This window comes from Bolinopsis microptera, chromosome 10 (assembly GCF_026151205.1).
Source record: "Bolinopsis microptera isolate Bmic1 chromosome 10, MBARI_Bmic_1.0, whole genome shotgun sequence".
Lineage (NCBI taxonomy): Eukaryota > Metazoa > Ctenophora > Tentaculata > Lobata > Bolinopsidae > Bolinopsis > Bolinopsis microptera.
In genome coordinates, this window is record NC_087081.1 from 11,482,318 (window position 1) to 11,504,797 (window position 22,480).

The 22,480-nt window shown below is 37.2% G+C and overlaps 1 protein-coding gene across 4 annotated transcripts in view; it reads left to right on the forward strand.

The window, feature by feature from the left end:
- The window catches only part of LOC134821997 (ubiquitin carboxyl-terminal hydrolase 2-like), a 32,040-nt gene extending 10,912 nt beyond the window's left edge, over positions 1-21,128 (forward strand). For 3 of the 4 annotated variants that reach the window (XM_063832829.1, XM_063832830.1, XM_063832831.1), the window contains 8 exons: positions 11,382-11,544; positions 12,146-12,254; positions 14,102-14,212; positions 17,402-17,621; positions 18,797-18,882; positions 19,025-19,152; positions 19,591-19,708; positions 19,956-21,128. In XM_063832829.1, coding sequence (XP_063688899.1) covers positions 11,382-11,544; positions 12,146-12,254; positions 14,102-14,212; positions 17,402-17,621; positions 18,797-18,882; positions 19,025-19,152; positions 19,591-19,708; positions 19,956-20,034 — 1,014 coding nt within the window. In that variant the 3' untranslated portion in view covers positions 20,035-21,128. Of the gene's footprint in view, positions 1-9,350; positions 10,337-11,381; positions 11,545-12,145; positions 12,255-14,101; positions 14,213-17,401; positions 17,622-18,796; positions 18,883-19,024; positions 19,153-19,590; positions 19,709-19,955 lie in introns of those variants that run through there. The other variant, XM_063832828.1, reaches the window with a different exon arrangement.
- The last annotated feature ends 1,352 nt before the right edge of the window (positions 21,129-22,480 follow it).

Below are 22,480 nucleotides of genomic sequence, written 5' to 3' on the forward strand. Positions count from 1 at the left end.
TAACTTTGTAAATTTGGAAAAATCGTTCAAAACAACACAAACAAAATTACCACAAAACCAAAACGCAATTGTTAGTACTGACATTATAGAAATATGTTCAATCACATACCAATCATATTCCCATACATATAACATGTAATACCCACTTACAACATCTCTCTCTCACACATACACACACACACACAGACCATATAATCTGGCTGCGTGCCAACACACCACATTTCTTGACAAGCAGCAACATTCCTGGCATGCCACCTCTAAGTATTTATCGTATTTTCTAGTTACATCCTCACTTGTCCCACCAGTTCAGTACACGCTTCCTTACCTGTGGTACATATGTGCTGAACTACCGTGCTTATTTGATGTGAACAGCTTGTATGCTGTTTAATTTGTGATGCTGTATTATTTTCGCTTTCTGATTTAAGATGAGATGAACAAATGCTGGATAGTGGGATTTTACACTACACTTGAATGTATTGTAATTTAAATATTGTAAGAGCACTATTGTAACCTGCTCATTGCTGTGTTACAATGTAGTGACATCATAAGTTCCGGGAACTACACAGTGTATAATTGTGTAGGAATGTGAAGTAGTGTACAAGCTTTTACAGCTTACTGGGTAATTGCATTGAGCTCATGTTACCAGGTCAAATGATATCTTATACTGATTGTATAACAAACTTACTGGTATGTTACACACTACGCACACTGGTATGTTACACACACTGGTATGTTACACACACTGGTATGTTACACACACTGGTATGTTATACACTACGCACACTGGTATGTTACACACATTGGTATGTTACACACTGCACACACTGGTGTCTGGTATGTTACACACACTCCAGGTCGCGGTAATTAGAGCTAAGAATTAGTGCGTTCAGCAATGTTGTGATCTCGCTCCTTAGCGCACTTTCTCTTGCCATGTCATTGATACGTCTGGGTTGCTTCGTGTGTGAAGCGTTAGCTACTTGAGTTACACTATCTTAGTTTATGTTACATTTTGTGTTAAAGTTTCGCTGTTTATCTTATATAAGGATATTCACAGTTTATGTTACAGTCCTTCACAGTTTATGTTGCAGTTTACTTACATTTCTTTCGAATTAATCTTTTCATTTGCGTAACCTGTAACTTGCGTGTAACCAGTTACTTGCGTGTAACCAGTTACTTGCGTGTAACCAGTTACTTGCGTGTAACCAGTTACTTGTTTGCAGTGTTACCTGTAACCATGTGGTGATGAATGATGATCCAGGTTTCACACGCGACAAATTGTCTGTTTCCGGTGTTAAGTCAGCGTTTTATTCATTTATTCAATTAAATTACCGGCAACGTGGACTATGTTGCTTTTTCTTATTATCAAGTTTTAAGTTCTTAATCTCCTTTTGTTACTCCTAATTCTTTGTTTCTTGTCTTAATTTGTGGCGCTTTCTTTCTTATACACGTGGCAGTCTGATCGCTTTTGGGATGAACCATTGTGCGATTATCACGTGATGTTGCTGTTCTATTACGTGGATGATATAGCTATAATATACGCGGTTATATTTCAACATTCAACCAGATCGAAATGTTTGCAGGTTCTAACTTCACACATTGTTCACCTGTCTATATTTGATTGCAAATACTAATAATGTACACATGTGATAGCTGCTTTAAATAGGCACATGAGTTGTGAGTATTGTACATGCTATACAGAGCGTGACCCTAGCAAACAATTCATCCAGCTCATTATATCCTGGAATACAATGTACATTGTGCAGTGTATAATGTATATCAACATACCCAATATTATGGTAGAGTAGATGATTATGTATGAGTTATGAATTGTGTGTATAATGTGCACAAAGTGTGGGTAATTAATTGTATGTGCACAAAGTATGGGTAATTAATTGTATGTGGACAAAGTATGGGTAATTTAATGTGCTTATGTGCACATAGTATGGGTAATTTAATGTGCGTATGTGCTCAAAGTATGTGTAAGTAATTGTACGTATGTAATATTAGTCTCTCAATAGTCAATACAGTTGAGTACATTTTTGTTGTAAGTATTATATCGCTGCTAGCCTCTAACATAACGTATTACGCCGCATCTTTGTTGTTCTGTTTCCGCCGTAAAACTGTGTACCTGTAAAACTGTGTACCTGTAAAACTGTGTACCTGTAAAACTGTGTACCTGTAAAACTGTGTACCTGTAAAACTGTGTACCTGTAAAACTGTGTACCTGTAAAACTGTGTACCTGTAAAACTGTGTACCTGTAAAACTGTGTACCTGTAAAACTGTGTACCTGTAAAACTGTGTACCTGTAAAACTGTGTACCTGTAAAACTGTGTACCTGTTGTCCTATTTGAAGGGGATTCGTTTGTAATCATAAGATACTGTATAATAGCTAATCCATCTAAAGTTGTATTTGATGCAAAATGCTTCTTTTAGCAGTCTAGTTTATATTATGAATTAATTAGGTTATGAATGTAAAAATGGATTAGTTAGCCTTGGATAAATGATATTAATTTTCACTACAGTATTAAACGAGATAATAGTAACACTCAAACCTACACTCCTCACACTAAAACGGTGCTGGATGTGTGGCACTTACACACGTGATAACACGTGACTTACACACGTGATAACACGTGACTTACACACTTGGATAACACGTGACTTACACACTTGGATAACACGTGACTTACACACTTGGATAACACGTGACTTACACACTTGGATAACACGTGACTTACACACTTGGATAACACGTGACTTACACACTTGGATAACACGTGACTTACACACTTGGATAACACGGGGGTGATGCAACGTCAATTAATGTCAGTATTCCATAAAAACCCCAAACTGACATTGACATTAATTGACATTAATTGACATTAATCGACATTAATTGACATTAATTGACATTAATTGACATTAATTTGTCTTGAAATTTGAGATTATCATTATTCGATAAATATTCAAGATATTCACGTCTATGTAAGTTAGACCGGTTCAAAAAAACAAAATGTCCTTGAATAATTATGAGTATGTTCTTATCTGTTGATCCTTAGCTTCAAAGACCACCAAACAAAATTTCAGCTTCCAACTCTTCTATCTTCGGTCCCCACCGGCCACGCCCATATTTTATTGGTTTCTTATACAGGTAAAATATCTAGAATCGGCTTTTTTAGTATGAAGGAGTAATGTTAGCTGTTTAGATTCGTTATTCAAAATAAATGTCATGAAGGCATTTCGTTTAATGTGGGTTTTAAGTTCTGATGATGTTGAGAACCACGCCCTTGGATGGCCACGCCCATTTAAGAAAATTTAATTTCGGAAAACCGTATTATTTTAGTTTTATTGTTTAATGATCTGAATTTTTTCACATTTCACATTTCCATATGTGATAGTAGTGAATAAATTGATGATATAAACGTTCTAAAGTGCTAAAAATATGGTAGAACTACATAATCTCTGGTCGAAAAATATCGTGTCAATTAATGTCAGTATTCCAAAATTTTGCAAAACTGACATTGACATTAATTGACATTAATTGACATTAATTGACATTAATTGACATTAATTGACATTAATTGACGTTGCATCACCCCCGATAACACGTGACTTACACAAAGTGAATTAGTGTTTAAAATCCAGAACCGGTTATTTGTGCATGCCTCTCTGCACCACAACCGGAGTAGAATGTACGCATGCAAATGTAGTTACTCAGTACTCATTCCAATAAAATATGATTTATCCATCCATACAAAAGATTATTAAATATTACATATTATTGTACTTTGACAAGCAGGTTAAGTTAATATATTATATACATTTAGCCTGTTACTACAACCTGTGTTAACTGTTAACCACTAAATTTACAAACAAACATTTAATAGAATCAATACAATATTTCCTTCCACTCACACCACTTTATTTTATTCATAGTTCATGCCCTGTAAAAAGGGATTTAATTAAAGCGATTACTGTAATATTGTGTAATAATTGTTGGCTGTGTGCCAAGATTATAACTACCTGGCACTCGTCCTAGTGGATTTCTGTGGAATATTCTTAAATTACCTCAAAGCAGCATTATATCTAGAGGCTAAATTCACGATCCAGTACATCACATAATAGCTTCGTGTAATTTATATGCATTTCCTGAACTGTGTGGTCTTATTGTTTTTGTTAGACATGTTGATGTAAGAGTTTTGGGTTTGTAACTGGACAGTATCGGGCACACGTACTAACAGTGTAGTTGTAGGAAATGGTTAACGTTTTGTTTCTACTTCAGGGGTAGTGCCTAGTGGGGGGACCCTGTAGACGCCGGTCCTTTCCTACTCTTGCTGTAATAGTTCAGTATGTTCAGGTCGCTGCACACATACTGTCATGTTGTTTTTGCTGTTATCTGTGCTGTAAAGATGTATTGTGTACTGCAGATTGTTGGGATGAGATGAATATGAGATACAGAGGAATTTGTTTCCCTTTGAATCAATCAAACTAGATGAATTGTTGTAAATACTGAGATCAAACTATCAATCTACTACAGGCTATCGTCAAACATGTTGCAAGGCGTCATCTTCAGTGACATAAGCCCTAAAAATTGTAAAAAGTTAGTAAAACCCAAAATTCCTTTAAAAATCTGAACACTCTTAAAACGGTTATAAAGTATGAGATACTGTATGAGATAAGTAATTGACTTGGTTTCTGACTGCTGCCTTGACTGGGGACTTCATTCCTGTGTCATGATATTATATGAATACTAATATTATTATAATTCATTACCACAAACTGTAGCAAGGGATCATTACAATTCGACATTTATCCTTGAAAATTGCGAAAAAAAGCCACCGACACCCCCCGGCCCCCTCCCACGCCTTAACCCTTCCCCCATAAATCCAGAACATGAAATTCGTTCACACGCTCCCTGGCCATAAGGTATCAGTTACTGATTTGTTTACCCAATATATTTCCTTATCCTAGTCACGACCCACAGCTTAACTTTTAACATATTTTGTAATATATCTCCGGTATATTGCATTCCTCAGCATTAGTTTGCGTTGTTGGTTGATTTATTGGTTGCGGGTCTTTGTGATGCGGTAATCCAGGGTTTTACAGTAGGCGGTGCGGGAATCCAGAGTTTTACAGTAGGCGATGCAGTAATCCAGGGTTTTACAGTAGGCGATGCGGTAATCCAGGGTTTTGCAGTAGGCGATGCGGTAATCCAGGGTTTTACAGTAGGCGATGCGGTAATCCAGGGTTTTACAGTAGGCGATGCGGTAATTCAGGGTTTTACAGTAGGCGATGCGGTAATCCAGGGTTTTACAGTAGGCGATGCGGTAATCCAGGGTTTTACACTTTTACTGTGTACAATGTAATTAGACATATAAGGTAAAGTTACCGTGTAATTATGAATTATTATACAGATTGTCCATAATATGTCAAAATATGATGGTCGTATAATTTATGTTATATGTATTAAACATTATGTATGTTTTGGAAGTTGTTACGTGGGTACTTGTTCTCCAATCTCTTTCATTCGTTCCCTACACTCGAACCATTACCATGGTCATCACCATAATCACCATTATTCAGGTTGGTTGGGTTGGGTCACCTAATCACCATAATTAGTAATGACATAAAGAACGCACCTGTGCGTGAATTTAGTTTTGGCTCAATTCCTAGTTCAATGTAAATGTGCTGACATAATATGACTAATTTATGTAATAATCTAACCCAATCTAGGTTCATTTACAATTACATTGGACTAGGAATTGAGCCAACTACTAGATTCGATCTTATATGTACTGTTACAACGGATGTGGTTACTATGGTTACTATGGTTACTATGGTGGCTATGTACTGGACTAAATTTTCGCAAAATTCCAAGTTTTACTTTTAGGTGTAACGAAACGCTGACCTCTAAGTGTAGTGCTTTTAGTGCATTTCATTGTAATTAGGCATGTGACTAGGCATGTGACTCACATGTTACTAGCCATGTGAGTCACACGTGACTAGGCTCTAGGCATGTGACTCACATGTGACTAGGCATGTGACTAAGCATGTGACTCTGTTACAGTCATGTGAATCTTACTCCTTATATTTCTCTGATGCCTAAACCAAATTCCTTTGTCTGTAAAGATTATAATATTTTCGAATTTCGGGCACTAATTTTAAATAATATACATACATCAAACTACAATTTATCACACGCACTCCCCAACTCAAACATAATGCAGTGAATGATGCGAGATGTAATCAATACCTAGTGTGTAGTCTATGATTTATGCTAGGTAATATTAGATACATGTGCTGGTGGTGTACTCACAGCACACAATAGACTACTGGGTATGCTGTGTGTTTTGATCGATCTGTGTACTGTGTAGGCATTCATTTTGATCTAGGGCGTGTCTGCACTGTGCTTTCTTAGTGTGATTTTGTTTTGTGTTGATATGCTTGTTCTTGCTGCTTTTAGTTTGTGTATGTTTTCAATTGTTAAAACCATATTACATTTAATTGTCGGTGGATCAGAGGGTGAAAGAAATTGTGTTTCTAATGTAAAGTTGTAATGTGTAAGGCAAGAACAGTTACCTTCACAGCACCCATTTAATACAAACAAGCCTGTTAATTCATATCGATCCGTGCAAAAAGTTATTGATTTTCATCGTCCGGAATAGAATAGGACTCGATATATAAGGTCTCTGATAATGATGAGTACTATTCTATTTTTGACTTATAGACTGTTATAGACTGTGTGGTATGTACTAATATACGCTGAAGATTGAGGGCTAACAATAGTTTGGAGCCGGTAGCTTTGTGAGACCGGAGTTATAGATGGACCCTAAAAATAACTACTGGTTGTAGTGTCTGACTGTATTTAGTTGCGTTTCTCGTTCAATCTGGTTCGTGTGTTTTCTAACAAACCCCTGCCTCCTTACTTTTGATTACTTCTGGCCCCCTCCGCGCGGGGTTTCCCTTTCACACACACACACACACACACACACACACACACACACACACACACACACACACACACACACACACACACACACACACACACACACACACACACACACACACACACACACACACACACACACACACACACATACGCGCGTGTTGCAGGAAGTGCTGCACTTCTCCAATAATAGCTTACAGCAGGAGAACTAGAGAGAGAGAGAGAGAGAGAGAGAGCGAGAGAGAGAATTGTGCGTGTGCAGTACATTCGTGTGTGCTGTCTAGCTACATGTCGCATTTTTGTTGCTCTCTTTATTTTATGTCTGTAATTTGCTTGGTTTACTGGTATGGGTGAGCTCTTAGTATTATACCACCCTTATCTGTAAGGTGAAATAATGAAGTGAAGGTGAAATAATGAGAACTCCTCGTCGCACTTTTTAACGTCAGACCATATCTTGATGCCATGATAACACCCACTAAAGCATCCTTACATTTCCCTATAGGATATATATGTACATAATATCGTCACCCATTGGAGCTACTAATTAACACCCTTATAGTAGTTATACCGAAATTAATTTTGCGTCTTTCAGCTTGTTCAGTTTAAATATAACGCGACATTTAAATTAAATGCGATATTATGCGGAAACCTTATTATATCACCGTAACTTCATAACGCACGAAATATAATACGGAGGACTAGTCCACAAGGTTATACAACTTCTCTCAGATCACGCTTTCTTCCTTTGCGAGAGTATTAAGTTACAAATATTTAAATTGTGGTGATCGTTCTCCTGTATTATTTAATCTAGCTCGTCACTTCCCTCGCTCCCTCCGCAGCTATCTCGTGTGTGTGGGACTAGTATTAGAGTTGAACTGCGGGGGAGTGTTCCATAGATATCTTTATTTTTGATTGTGCACGATTCGGTTAAATGTTTTGGGTTCTGCTGTAATAGTTCTGGACATGTCCAGTGGGTATGTTTTTGATTTGCTTTAAATTTCACCAGTTTTTTCTGCATATGCTTTAAGACATAGTCCATCTGATGGCGCGTACATCCCAATATTCATCTTACTTTTTTGTCTCCTCCTGTATCAATATCTCTGGGAGGAAGGGAAAGTTGTAATTTGACAAAATTGATTTTCGTCGACGGCATCACGATCTAGAATTAGCGTTATAAATTTACTCGAACGTTCTTCATCCTTCTTCAACCTTCTTTAAAACCTGTATAACTTACTTTCTCGGCCACATTGCATCTATTAGTTTTCATTGTTCAGTTTAATATACCGCTAGTTAAACTTTAGGAAATATTAATCACAATTAAAGGCAAAATATATAAATATCACAAGTTTAACATTATAAACACAGCTTTTTTCCTTCTGGAAGTATTATGTTACTTAAAATTGTGATCTTCTCCTGTATTTTTATCCTATTTCACTCCTCACAATTTGGAACTTATGTTACTCGACATAAATTTTATTTTGATTATGACGATTCGGTTAAATTTTGGTTCTCTAATTTTTACATGCAGTGTATGTTTTTGAATTTTTAATTCCACCATGGTTATCTCATATTGCTTTGGAGCATAGCCATTGATCGCTTACATACCAAATATCAATTACTTTTGTACCTTTCCTGTTACAAGTATCTAGAGAAATGAATAAAAATTGATTTTGTCACGGCATTACGTTTATTTAGCTATAGAATTTACCGAAACCTCAACATTCAACCTTCTTTAAAATGATAAACTTAGTTTTCGGTCAAGATTCTGACTTATTTCAACTATCTCTCGCTAAGTACACTACTTATATTCAGTATAATATAACAGTATTTAATGTGCGTAACCTCCCGGTTATCCAGACGTTAATACCCCCACTAAAGCTCTTCTAATGTCTACTGTCACGTAATTTCAGTTGTCTAGGTGTGTATGTCTCCCCACCGACAGAGGTCCCTAATTTATTTATTTTCTTTACTCTACTTAATCTACTTAACTTGCCCTGCTACGATGTTGTCATGTGAAGATTTACTGTCGTTTTGATGGCATTGTGACGCGAGCATTAATTTTTGATTAAGCTCAGACTCATGCTATGTTGCAGTAAACTATTACAAAGTTTCCATATATTGTGTGTATTGACCGCTAAACATATTTAATTACAGTATATAAATAATATAGACCAGTATAATTGCATATCACTGTTTTGAAGTGGTACTATATATTGTGTGGGCTTGACAGATGAAATAGTGACATGTATCTTATTCCAAAATGGGTAGAATATTCTGCCATTTTGGGAAGAATATTAACATCATCATCTCCCCACAAGTATTCTAACATTCTCACGATACTATTACTACCTTTTAACTGATCACGCTCGTATCTTTACATCTAATAACCTTGATGGCATTATTACAGCTGTAGGGTCGGCTGAATGAGTACGACATGTACGGAGCGCCCAGGGTCTGTCGCTAGGTCCCTGTCTCCCATCCAGTCGCCACCCCGCTCTCCTCACCCTTCTCCCCGGTCTCCTCATCTCCTCACTCCTAACTCAAGACCCTCTTCACGGCCTAACTCTCGACCAAACTCAAGGCCTAACTCAAGGCCTAATTCTCGACCTGCCTCTCCTGTTCATTCTAACTGCAGTGACTGCAGTATCTGTGTTGAATTAGCTGGTGATAATCACAAAGATGGTAGTAAGAGGGGAAATGTAGCCCTCATTGCACAGGCTATATTGTCGCCAATGTTTGGGAGGAAAGCTAAGAAAAGTGAAGCTAATGGAACTTGTGAGCGAAGTGCGCTGCAGAGTCCGTTACTAAAACGATCTGACAAGGTTACTAACGGGGGTATGACTAACGGAACTAACGGACACCACCACCACCATGAGAACGGTGATGAGAAGCCGACCAACAACGGGCTTCTCGGGGGAGATTCTGGAGCTGTCACTTCCTCTAGCTCTCCCAAAGACAAGAAATCTTCTAAATGGAGGTTAAAACTAAAAACAAATTCAAGCGAGGATAAAGGAGATAAGAGTAGCGAGACAAGTTCGTACTCTTCGCTCGAGAGTGGATCTGCGAAGAACAATGAAGGTTCTAGAACAGACAACAAAAGGAAGAAAATGGAGAAAACTAAGAAATCTCACTCTAGGGGCAGCAGCTTTGATTATCGGCTTTTCAAGGATATGTTCAAGATTTCACTGCCGAGGTCTTTGTCTGCTGGGGAATTGGGGAAGAAGGAAGAAAATTCAATAGCGGAAGTTGTGGATGAGGAAGATAAAAAGGCTATGAAATCTTCAAAATCTTCTTTAAAACTTAAGAACAGCTTCAAGGCACAGTTTAAGTCTAGTAAAACTAATTGTAGTGACATACCTGACGGGGAATCCGGCTTGTCGTCTTTACAGGTGGGTGCTAAATATTCTTGTAGTCAGATTAATTTTGTAGTCAGTGAAATTCTAAAATTAGTGATGTTTTAAGTCACTGTTATTCAATGACCACTGATTTTTCTAATTGTTTGGTCACTGTAATTCTGGACCATCACGCGATTTCCAACTTTAAGTCCTTTTCCTACGTAAAGTCACTCAAGCTCTGTTTATGCAGTATTTGAGACTGCTCACTATGTACATATTCAATATTCATTGCTAAACGTACTACAAATTTAATTCATGACCAAGTTAGACTGGATTCACACACAACACAGTATCATCCATACTGTTTACTGTTTACCTAGTCAAACAAATTATAATAAAGTCCAACCCTAAACTTGGCCAGAAGACATTAATTTAAACTTAATCACTTAATTGAACTGGCCTCACGTACAGGATAATTAACGTGACGTCAGAGTCCTGTTCTTGGCAACTGCTCTTCAAAATAGAGCTCCTAAATTCAAGCCAAATTTTATTAAATGAGCGTCTGTGAATCATCCCACACAAATTTGTGTATAGGAGGGATTTTCTGTAAACAGAAAAATTCTTGTTAACTTTAAACCATATAAAGAGAGTTTCGTAACCTCAATTTTGTTTATGCATAGCAATGTTGCATTCAATATATTCTAAATTATCTAAATTCTTCACGTGGAACCTAAAATATATAACCATAGAATTCACAAACTGCATTCCTTAATATGTAAGAAACCTGTCAAGCTACAGACAAAACTTTAAACACCAACCATTGTTTTTGATGGTACACGTACTTAAGTTCGACACGCACTCTAGTTCGACACGTACTGTAGTTTGTAGCTGTAGTTCGAGAAACCTTAAGGTTCGACTCTGTCGAACCTAAGTGCGCTACCTGGACTCAAGGACGACACGTACTAAAGTTCGACAAGAAAACTTCGACTGTCGAAATAGAGTACATTCTCACATATCTTCTGCTGTATCCAATGAGGTCTAGTTGTCTATAGTGCGAACTAGAGTACATGAATCGTTTTTGACATACTGCTTATTTCAGGGTAACGGTTTGGTTGGTCTGAAGAATCTGGGAAATACTTGCTTCATGAACAGTATCCTGCAGTGTCTGTCACATTCTGCCCTGGTCCGGGAATACTTCCTGTCCAAGAAATATAAGATGGATTTGAGTAACACCAGTAAAATGCAGGGTCGCCTTGCTGAAGGTTAGTTGGAAATTTTAGATTTTGTAACTAACTTGTTTTTGTGCTCTCACTGGTTTTTTATGTTTTTTTCAATCGTTTTTACGATTAGATCAATCATAATAATCTGTTATAATCTCAATGGCCATTGAGCAGTATAATAATATGCCAAATATGTAATTTTATTTATAAATGATATGTACTATTACATATAATATATCGTTCGAAGTCCCCTCCCGATTGGTAAAAATGAACTTTTAAGTTGGCTGTGGAACTACAGTGCAACATGAAATTCTTAACAGCCAAACCCAGACCAATTAATTACTTATAGAGTTTAAGAGTTTGCCTTCCGAAACTTATTAACTACGTAAAATTGTCCACTTATAAATGGGTCTGGAGATAGTTTCCCTGGAGTTTCACTCGCAGTAGTCTATATTTTGTGATATACTCCTGCTCAAAGTTTATCACGTTTCAATATGTACATTTTGTACATTGGATATCCACTGTTGGCGGATATGTTATATTTATATGATTACTGCTGATCCTTGGCCCTTAACCCTACCATACTGTCCTATATAATTACATAATCACATAATTAATTATCTAATTATATAATTAATTACAGAGTTTGCGAGCCTGTTAAATGACATGTGGTCGGGAAGACACGATACAGTTTCACCGAACAAGTTCAAATCCGCTGTCGCAAAATCAGCTCCCCGCTTTGTTGGCTACAGGTATGCACTTCAATAACGTGACGTCACATGATCAATAGCGTGACGTCACGCGTTACATGATACATCACCACTGCACACATTCCCCACCTGGTATTACTTGTTGTCTGTAAAACACGGCGCTACAACTTCCTGCATGTCTTCTGTGACTATTCACCAAATTGTCGGCCTAATTCCATTTGTCTCTGATGGAGCTTCCACATTTTATGCGCTGCTTCTGGCACAATACCACACATTCCGGCACAATACCACTCATTCCGGCACAATACCACTCATTCCGGCACAATACCACACATTCTTGTTTCCTGGAGCGTGTTGGGGGAATGAGTGATGCCTTCCCACACATCGCATAATACATCTCTAGTTAAATCAACATGTAGGTGACTATTGTATGCTATTTCTAAGCAATTATGCTATGTATTATGTGATGTATACCACGTACATGATAGTAGCCATGGTGATCACGTGATATGCTGTTATATTAATTTGCTATTATATTAATATGCCTTATTCTCTACTCATTCTCTGCTGTCGCGTGGTGATGGAGATTGTATGTGGTAATTATATTTCATTCTTAAGAGACCATGGATCATTCTATATGATCCAGGGTGGATGGGAGGGTGCGTGTGTAGCGTGTGTAGCGTGGTAGCAAATGTAATCTAAACATGTAAATATATCAACATTTCATTAGCCAAGTATTGGATTGTACACTGTACACGATAATATAAGCCTGTATACACTACTGTATTGACTTTAGTCACAGATAGTACATGAATGTTATAAGTGTAAGCTATTTTTAACAACGCGGCTAATGTCACTGCTTTAAACAGAGACTCTTGGTAGGGAGGCGGCGTTTTCAGGCTCGCAATTATTAAGAGAGTTAGAGAGAACTTTTAATGAGGAGTGTAGTTAAATAAAGGGTAATGAGTGTGATGTTTGGTTTTAAAAGTGCACTATTCTTACTCAAAATAATTTATTATGAGTAAGAATAACCATGACCTGGTAATTTCATATTGTGGTCTGCAAAAATGCCTCATCATTAAACAATTTGTAGAATGTATAATTTACACCCTGATAAGCAGTGGCCCCTCCCATAAAAATTACCCTTATTTGACGTCAACACTTGATTCTGTTCAGTAACTGAAAATACAGTGGTTAAGATAAGATAACTAACGGCAGAACATGACATGAAACTTACATGGGAATTGGGAAGTTTTAATTCGTTATCTGAAAATGACGCTGAATAAACAAACTGACCACTTTACCACCACTTTACCACCACTTGACCACCACTTTACAGTTTACCACCACTTGACGTCAAACTTCCTTTCCTGAGTGAGATAACTTCAGATTTCCTGAAAAATTCACCGACAATCAGTTATACACCGTTATTGTATCTACACTATACATAAGATGTATCCTATACATTAAATACTGTAAATTGTACTCTATTCTATATCCACACTGTCGAGTCATGAGATGATATCAGCGTGTTACATTTCTTATAATAACCACTTAATTGTAACTTATAGTAACACTCCTTATCTTTTCTATTATTGTTCCAGTCTTCATTACCCTTTTTACCACCCTACATATAGCACATTATACATCGTATTCTGTAAGACGTACCTTTGTACATTGTACAATAATTGGCACCCGCTCAACTTGCTAAATTACATGCACCTCAATTCAGACACGCAATTTAAATTGTACAGCCATCATTCATAACGAGAGAAATGTAAGAATAGCTCATTGTCACTGTTTAAAAATTGCTTCTTATTATCTGTATTTGTCATGATGAGACAATCTGAGTATGTGACCAGAAGTTTTAAACTTGGCCGCTGTTTCAGTCAGCAGGATTCTCAAGAATTCCTTCGTTTCTTCATGGAGGGTCTTCACGAGGATCTGAACACAGGGAAGAAGGGAAAAAGAAAGATAGAAGAGCCCCCCAAAGGATATACGTGAGTGATGAATTATTGTAGGGGCTTAACACGTGTAGACTGCACTGTAGAGACATCGAAAATTTGATTTTTAAATTATCCGAGCCAAATTTTCAATTAAGGCTTAATGAATGAAGTATGTTAGGATTTGTGCAAGCCTTTAAATTTTGCCATATGTGGCACTCCGAATATAATAATAATAAGTTTATAATAATAGAATTGTTAATTGTGAAAATTAACTTGATAGTAAGGGGAAAAGTGGCATTCCGTTGGATTTGAATGTTCACAAGGATTTCTCAACGGAATATGGTAGTTAAGACCCCTACGAACATAATTAGACTTGTTGCCAATTTTGTATCTCAACAGAAACACCACTTTTACCACTTTTTACCACCTTTGTACCACCTGTCTGGTTTGCCAAATATCTTTAGTTGTGAACGTCGTAAAAGGCTGCAAATTAACCTAGAATGTTTATCTTATCAAGGAGTAAAACTTTTGTGTGAAAAATTTTTACATTGGACAATCAGCTAATTGGATAATTACCAATTAGTTAATCACCAAAAAAAGTGAAAATTTTTTATTGGCTCAAAATGATTGAAATCGTTTGAAACACGGAGAAATGTAGTTTTTAGAAAAACTTCAAAAATTTTTCACTTAAAAATTTTTCACTTAAAAATTTTTTTCGAGACTTGGAAAAAAGTTTGAAAATTTAAAAATATTTTTTTCCGCCAAAAGTGATCGAATTGCATGAAACGTGGATAAAAATGCTTTGCAGAAAAACTTCGAAGATTTTGAGATAGGGGAATACTAAAATCATCAATATTTGAAGTTGGAGTTCAGTAAATCTCGACATATTTTAGTAATTAGGAATAGCTTAGCGGAAAGGGCTGAACCTGAAAAAGGTTAACCACACAATATTAGAGTTTCATAACTAATTACAATACAGCTTTATCAAATTCCACATAAAGAAACAGCACAAAAGGACCATTTAAGATCGAACCGATTTTACCTGCTGTACTATCATTTTATTGATTTCAATGATCAAAACCTCTGTACCGTCAATCTTGCCAATCTATACCGGGTATCTGAATGTACCGGACCTCTTATTTACCTCTATAATTAGACCCAGTTGTGCAAGAAATGCGATTTCTCACAGGGGTTTCTTTTAACTGTGCACTTTTTGTCACTCTCGCAACTCGCAAGAGGCCCGGTATTATAGGGGGGTATAGGAAGCGAGTGTAAATATACCTTCCATCATCCACTGTGGCTTTTTTGTATTGTGAATGCGCATGCCGCTTCGTTTGCTATGCCAGATACCTCGAATAACCCCCATATGTCATTGCCAGGGTCGGGATAGAGCTGGAGATAGCATTGAAAAGTTGCTAGAAATAGCTAGATTTAGAGTAAACTGGTGGTAGCTGGGTGGTGCTAGCATGGATGTAGCAGAACGTAGCTACACGGGGTTTCATTGGAGTTGGTTATTTTAATGGCCAAAGAGTGCCGGAACTAAAGTTACTTAAGATTGCAGTTGAGGGGCAGTGTAAACCACGGTGTAGTCAGGGACACAGAGCTACAGTGCAGGAGTACTGCAAGTGCAAAAGAACAGTGCAAGTGATACAGTATGCAACAGTAAAACGCCGAAGAAGGAGATAAGATTGTGGCTGCAGAGGAGGAGAGGAGCTGGAACCTGATTTTGTTTGGGTTGAAAGAAGAGTAGGAAGAAGAGTTTCCTGCTCTGGTAACTGCATTTTTGGAAGAGGTGGGGTGAGAACTTATTTTCAAGCGACAAGGGTGGGCTGGAAGCAACCAGGTACAGCTATCCGACCTATTAAGATCACCGTCCTGAGCTTAACAGCCTTTCATCAGAATCTGATGAAAACAGAGAGACTGACCCACCCTTTTTAGATTGATTGATCAAAGTGAGTCTCTTTAGCCCTCTTCTTCTTTAGAGCTTTAGGTTAGTGATCAAACTCTTCGCTACTCGCTCTTCACTGGATCTATCAGGACACAGTGGATGATGGAAGGTATATTTACACTCGCTTCCTATACCCCCCTATAATACCGGGCCTCTTGCGAGTTGCGAGAGTGACAAAAAGTGCACAGTTAAAAGAAACCCCTGTGAGAAATCGCATTTCTTGCACAACTGGGTCTAATTATAGAGGTAAATAAGAGGTCCGGTACATTCAGATACCCGGTATAGATTGGCAAGATTGACGGTACAGAGGTTTTGATCATTGAAATCAATAAAATGATAGTACAGCAGGTAAAATCGGTTCGATCTTAAATGGTCCTTTTGTGCTGTTTCTTTATGTGGAATTTGATAAAGCTGTATTGTAATTAGTTATGAAACTCTAATATTGTGTGGTTAACCTTTTTCAGGTTCAGCCCTTTCCGCTAAGCTATTCCTAATTACTAAAATATGTCGAGATTTACTGAACTCCAACTTCAAATATTGATGATTTTAGTATTCCCCTATCTCAAAATCTTCGAAGTTTTTCTGCAAAGCATTTTTATCCACGTTTCATGCAATTCGATCACTTTTGGCGGAAAAAAATATTTTTAAATTTTCAAACTTTTTTCCAAGTCTCGAAAAAAATTTTTAAGTGAAAAATTTTTAAGTGAAAAATTTTTGAAGTTTTTCTAAAAACTACATTTCTCCGTGTTTCAAACGATTTCAATCATTTTGAGCCAATAAAAAATTTTCACTTTTTTTGGTGATTAACTAATTGGTAATTATCCAATTAGCTGATTGTCCAATGTAAAAATTTTTCACACAAAAGTTTTACTCCTTGATAAGATAAACATTCTAGGTTAATTTGCAGCCTTTTACGACGTTCACAACTAAAGATATTTGGCAAACCAGACAGGTGGTACAAAGGTGGTAAAAAGTGGTAAAAGTGGTGTTTCTGTTGAGATACAAAATTGGCAACAAGTCTAATTATGTTCGTAGGGGTCCTAACTACCATATTCCGTTGAGAAATCCTTGTGAACATTCAAATCCAACGGAACCCTTAAATCGACCACTTTTCCCCTTACTATGAAACAAAATATCGAAGTTCTAAAAGCGCACACGCGGACAATAATCTGATATGTAAAATACTTTTAAATTTCGTCCGTTACCAATGACAACGACGCGCGGCGCGTTGTCACGACGTAAATTTGACGTCATGAACAGACTAAGTTTGGTAAATTAAAATCCATTAATTTCAGAGACCTTCAGCTGGCCGAACATCGGTGGAATGGGTACACATCATACGATAACAGTACTATTGTGGACATATTCGTGGGTTTACTCAAAAGCACTCTGACCTGCAGTGTCTGTGATCACAAATCTGTCACTTTCGACCCATTTTGGGACCTTTCGCTGCCTCTGCCCCGGTCCAAGAGTTCTGGGCTTAACCTACTGTCTTGTTTTGCAGAATTTACACAGGTATGTATTGTTGCGCCTAGTCCACAAGATTTATCGCTGTTTTTATTGCATGTTTCAGTATAAGTATTGGGGGGGAGTATTACCACAAATTGTATATGAAATTTGTATCATGAACCGTCTCATTCTTGACTACCTTACTCGGGAATATTATAGCGGGTTAATTTATGACTGGGAAAATTAATGACCGGGAAAAATATGGCGGACTTTCCCAAAACCCGCCAAATTATCCCGGTCATGTATTTACCGGTGGCCGACCTTTCAAGTTTTTTTTCAGAGGTCAACAAATTTTCAACCGAAATTTCTGTTTTTGTTACTTGTTAAAGAAGTTATTTCAATTTACAGTTATTGATATTACTCAGAAATAGAAAAAAAGACACGTCTATTTAAAGGAAAATAAATCTAAGCAATAATAAGTCAAAACTCATTAAAGCTTATTCTCATTCTCATTATCGCTAATGTCCCCGCCATTATCATTATTGATATCCTCCTGAGCTGCTGACCGTCAAATTCGAAGTTGTATTGTTGTCTTAACAAGACTTTCATACCACCGCTTGGTTTTGGGGAACGTCTTGGCTTTGCATCTTCAACTGCTCCAGTAATCAATCCACCGTGGACCATGAAATAGTGGCACAGTTTACTCACTTCTAGCGGGATGTGGCTAAAAGTTACTTTAACGGGAAAAACTCCCTCTTTCTTTAGTCTACACACTGCACACGAGAAGCGATCAATCTTTAGAGACATTATTATTATAGTATATATTATATATTATTATTATTTTCGTTTTCTTCTATAACATATAAATTGTTTTCTTCTCTACAATTCACTGATTCATGGGCAAGAGAAGTGAGAATCACGGTCCACCCTGAAATCTGATTTCTATAACCAAATTGTGATTTTTATAACGAAATTATGGTAGCAACCGCCAATAAAGTTACAGCCCTCCATCCACTGCTTCAAAAGTCTTCTCTAGCACATATGAGACTTCAGGTAAAATATGATGATCACCACCCCCTTGGAACCCCATAATCTGAGTCGGCGGGTTTTTTTATGACTGGTAAAATTTTTGACCGGGAAAAATATGGCAGAATCTTCCAAAACCCACCACTTTATCCCGGTTATAATATTCCCGAGTAAGGTAAACATAAATTTCTGATGGTAAAATATAAATTTATCAGGAGGAAATTCTAGACGGAGACGAGAAGCCGACGTGCGAAAACTGCAAAAAGAGGCAGAAATGCACCAAACAGTTTTCAATAGAAAGGTATCATATTTTGTATCATATTGTTGACTATCCCACAATTTTGTCTCATTTTAAAATCGCAAATCAAGTCGATCCAAAATATTCAGATGTTGAGTTTCATGAATATAACTTTCCGTGGAATTTATGACGTACGATTTTCCAGGTTTCCGCCAATATTAGTGTTGCATCTCAAGCGCTTCTCCGAGGTTCGGTACAGAACAAAGCTGTCTACAAAAGTGGACTTCCCAATAGAAAACCTCGATCTGTCCGACTTGTCGTCCCATTCACATTGTACGTGATTTTTACAAGATATCTTAACATTGATATTAGAGAATTATTCAAACCGGAAATCTTACTTGCCAACTCTATTGTTAAAACCTTTCCCGCCATAATAATATATATTAATTCCGTTATAAACTATTCATTTTACTTGAATGGTGCACAACACGTATACAGAGTACACTATGCGGTTTTCTGACTAATGTGCTGAAAGAAATTATGAATTATTTTATCCAAATTTATTTCTAGGCTCAAGAACTATCCCTGAAAACCATTAAAACCAATCCTCGGCCACAGAAACCTCTTTTTGAGTCCCCTAAGATGGCGAAGTTGGTAAAAATGTGACAAAAGTGCTTAAAACCATTTGATTTTTGAGTGGCCGCTATACCAATTTTGTCAGAAAACGGCTTATTTACTGTTTACACAATAACACAGTAACTTTATCCGCAGCTTGCACCCCAAAATACGATCTGGTTGGAGTGTCTAATCACAGTGGGAACACCTTTAGTGGGCATTATATCGCGTACTGCAAAGTTGGCAGTCGGTGGCACCGGTTCAGTGATTCATCGTGAGTACACATTTGTTTATTAAATAATTTATAAACTTATCTGTTATTGTTTTTATTTAAATTGATGATTTGTTGATACGTAATCTCTCCATAATTTGACATACTGTGGCTCAGTGGCTGTTGTGACTAGGTTTTGCCGGACATAACTGATTACTAACGCTAATTTCGTTGGTTATGCTAATTTTAACTTGAAATGTTACTGACCTGCAACTTTTACAAAATCAACCAATGTTTTCCTTTTTTGCAGGGTGTCAAGTATATCGAGATCAGACATCGTCTCCTCGGAAGCGTATGTTCTTTTCTACGAAAGACAACGACCAAGCTAGATGTCGAGAGCTGAACTTTACAATAATGTTCGTCACGTTACATTTAGTCAGAGATTTATACACCACAGAATAAAATGCTCCTTCTTTTGGTCAAATCAAGCATTATTTCGGAAAATTGGACTTAGAAATCTGGGTGAAGACTGTCCCCTTTGAGATTTTCGAGATTTTCATTTTGTATGTACCACGTTGGAAGTCTTGATTGGAAGAGCTTGGATCCAGATACAGTGTTATTCCCATAGAACGGGTTAGGTTATTGTAATAATGTCTGCAAGCACTAAGAGAACTTCTTATAATTTTAAATCAGATAGCTAATTATTATGAGTGACAGATTTTGGAGATTGAATCATTATGAAAATCTAGGAATAGTTTGATTTGATGACTATTATAAGTTTTGCGATCTTGTATGAAAAGTAAAAGTTTCATTGAATTAATAACTGAATTCAAGGTTCAGTGTGTTGTATTGTAGAAAATATAAAATATTTCTAGATTAAGAGTTCTATATTTTTTTAGGAATACGTTGTAAGTGATCGACATTTTTTGGTAAAATCTTGTATAAGAAGTAATAAGTTTTGATTTCTATGTGATTCGCAAATGCAAGATTCTTTCGATGGCGGCTGTATGTCGTATGAGTATAATCGTGAACAAGGCTGAGCTTCAAAATTACATTGCAGAACATTTAAACTAGACTCAGCTTTCAGAATTATGATGCAGAACATTTAAATTCAATTTTTTGAGATCCTGGACTGAAACTACATCGTGGAGTTTCTATATGCCGTCCTCGGTCCTCCAAATTATGCAACCTAATATTCAAGCTGCTGTAAAAATTTCATACGGTAATGACGTTATTTTATACTTGACAGTAGACAGCCAGCCCCCGACGGCAACCGCCCGTTTATACGAGGTTTATGGTTGTGAGGCTACATCTGATGCGGTCAAGAGCATTTTTGTAAAATACATACTAGCTGACTTACATCGTCCATGTCTTTATCTATTGGTTTTGAGGATATGAACGCGTATTTTTGTGAAGAATGTAAGAATGTAGGACGAGGTTTGCCAATTTTATGGCGATTTTATCTTTTCCGACAAAACATGAAGGAGAGGAGTTTTATTTTTAAATATTGTTCCTAAAACCTTAAACTGCCGTACACTTGACATTGTTGCCAATTTTGGATCAACGTCAACATTGGCGATTGGACCATTGTCAGTTATATTATAATATTGGTGATTACCACGTCGCGGGTTAGTAAATATGGTAGTATACTACGCGTAGTCGTATAACTACTTGAGTACTTCACGCGTAGACCCATTAGACATAGACATAGTTAGATGAAATGTACGTTCACTTAGTCTTAACCTAGGGGGTGCACGATTAAAATAAATTTGCTCGGATTTTCAAAATTTTTGTGCCATTGTTTTCTAGAACAGTACCAAATTTGTCATACCTTTTTGGAATGATCAGTGAGTTTCGCCTAGGTGCCATATTTGATGGTGCGCGGCTTTAGCAAGCAAAATTAGGTGTAAAAGTCGCGTAATTTGACGAAATTCGTTGATTTTTTGTCGTATCACGTTGCGACCCCCACGGTCGTTTCACCCTTTATCGTCCTGACGATACAGGGGGAGCCGGGCACTTCGTGCGCGGCGGGTCATACAACGTATGACAATAAATTCGTTGATAACTACAAATTCTGACCATCGAAATTGCTCAAACTAATTTAGGTTTAGTAAAACATAAGTGTTTACGTAATGCGTAAGCTGTCCAAATTTCAACAAAATTGTTAAATGGGAAGTATTATAACTTTTTGATTATTTCCGAAATAAAGTGCTGGCCGAAATTTACCTGAGGACCCCAGGCTATTATGTTCATAAACATAGCCTGGCGTAATTGAACCCTATAATACGCGCAAATAGGCGCGTTTATGCGATTTTACAATCAAATAATCAGATTTTACAATCTAACTGAGCGCGCGGCTCTTGTAGCGCAAACGTCACTCCTTCTTTCTTATTGGTAGTTGGCGTGCACGCGATCTGTTGCGCGGCTGTAATTGGTTCTGACCGATCACCCAGAAAACCTTACCGGCTGCTGGGCTTGCTAGAGGTTATAGATTCTCAACAGCACGTTTGGCGTCGCGCGTCACGTCAAGTTTACCTTTCGCACGCTGCATTGAGCCTAGTAGTCATGACAACGACATTTCTTTGCAAAGTTTAAAAGCTGTGATCTTTTATTTAGCCCAAAATCAAACTTTTCGGTTTAATTCAGAATCTACGTTGTCTCAAATTTGGCTCCTGGGGAGCTAACTTTAAATTTACGAGACGGAAATTTTGTTGAAAACCGGAAGGTTCTATCTATTTTACTTTTGGAGATATACCCCAGCCGGTAGGGTTTCCTGGGCACGTGAATGCGAGTCACGTGCGCTCTAACATCCAATGAGCATTCGCACTTTTTTCC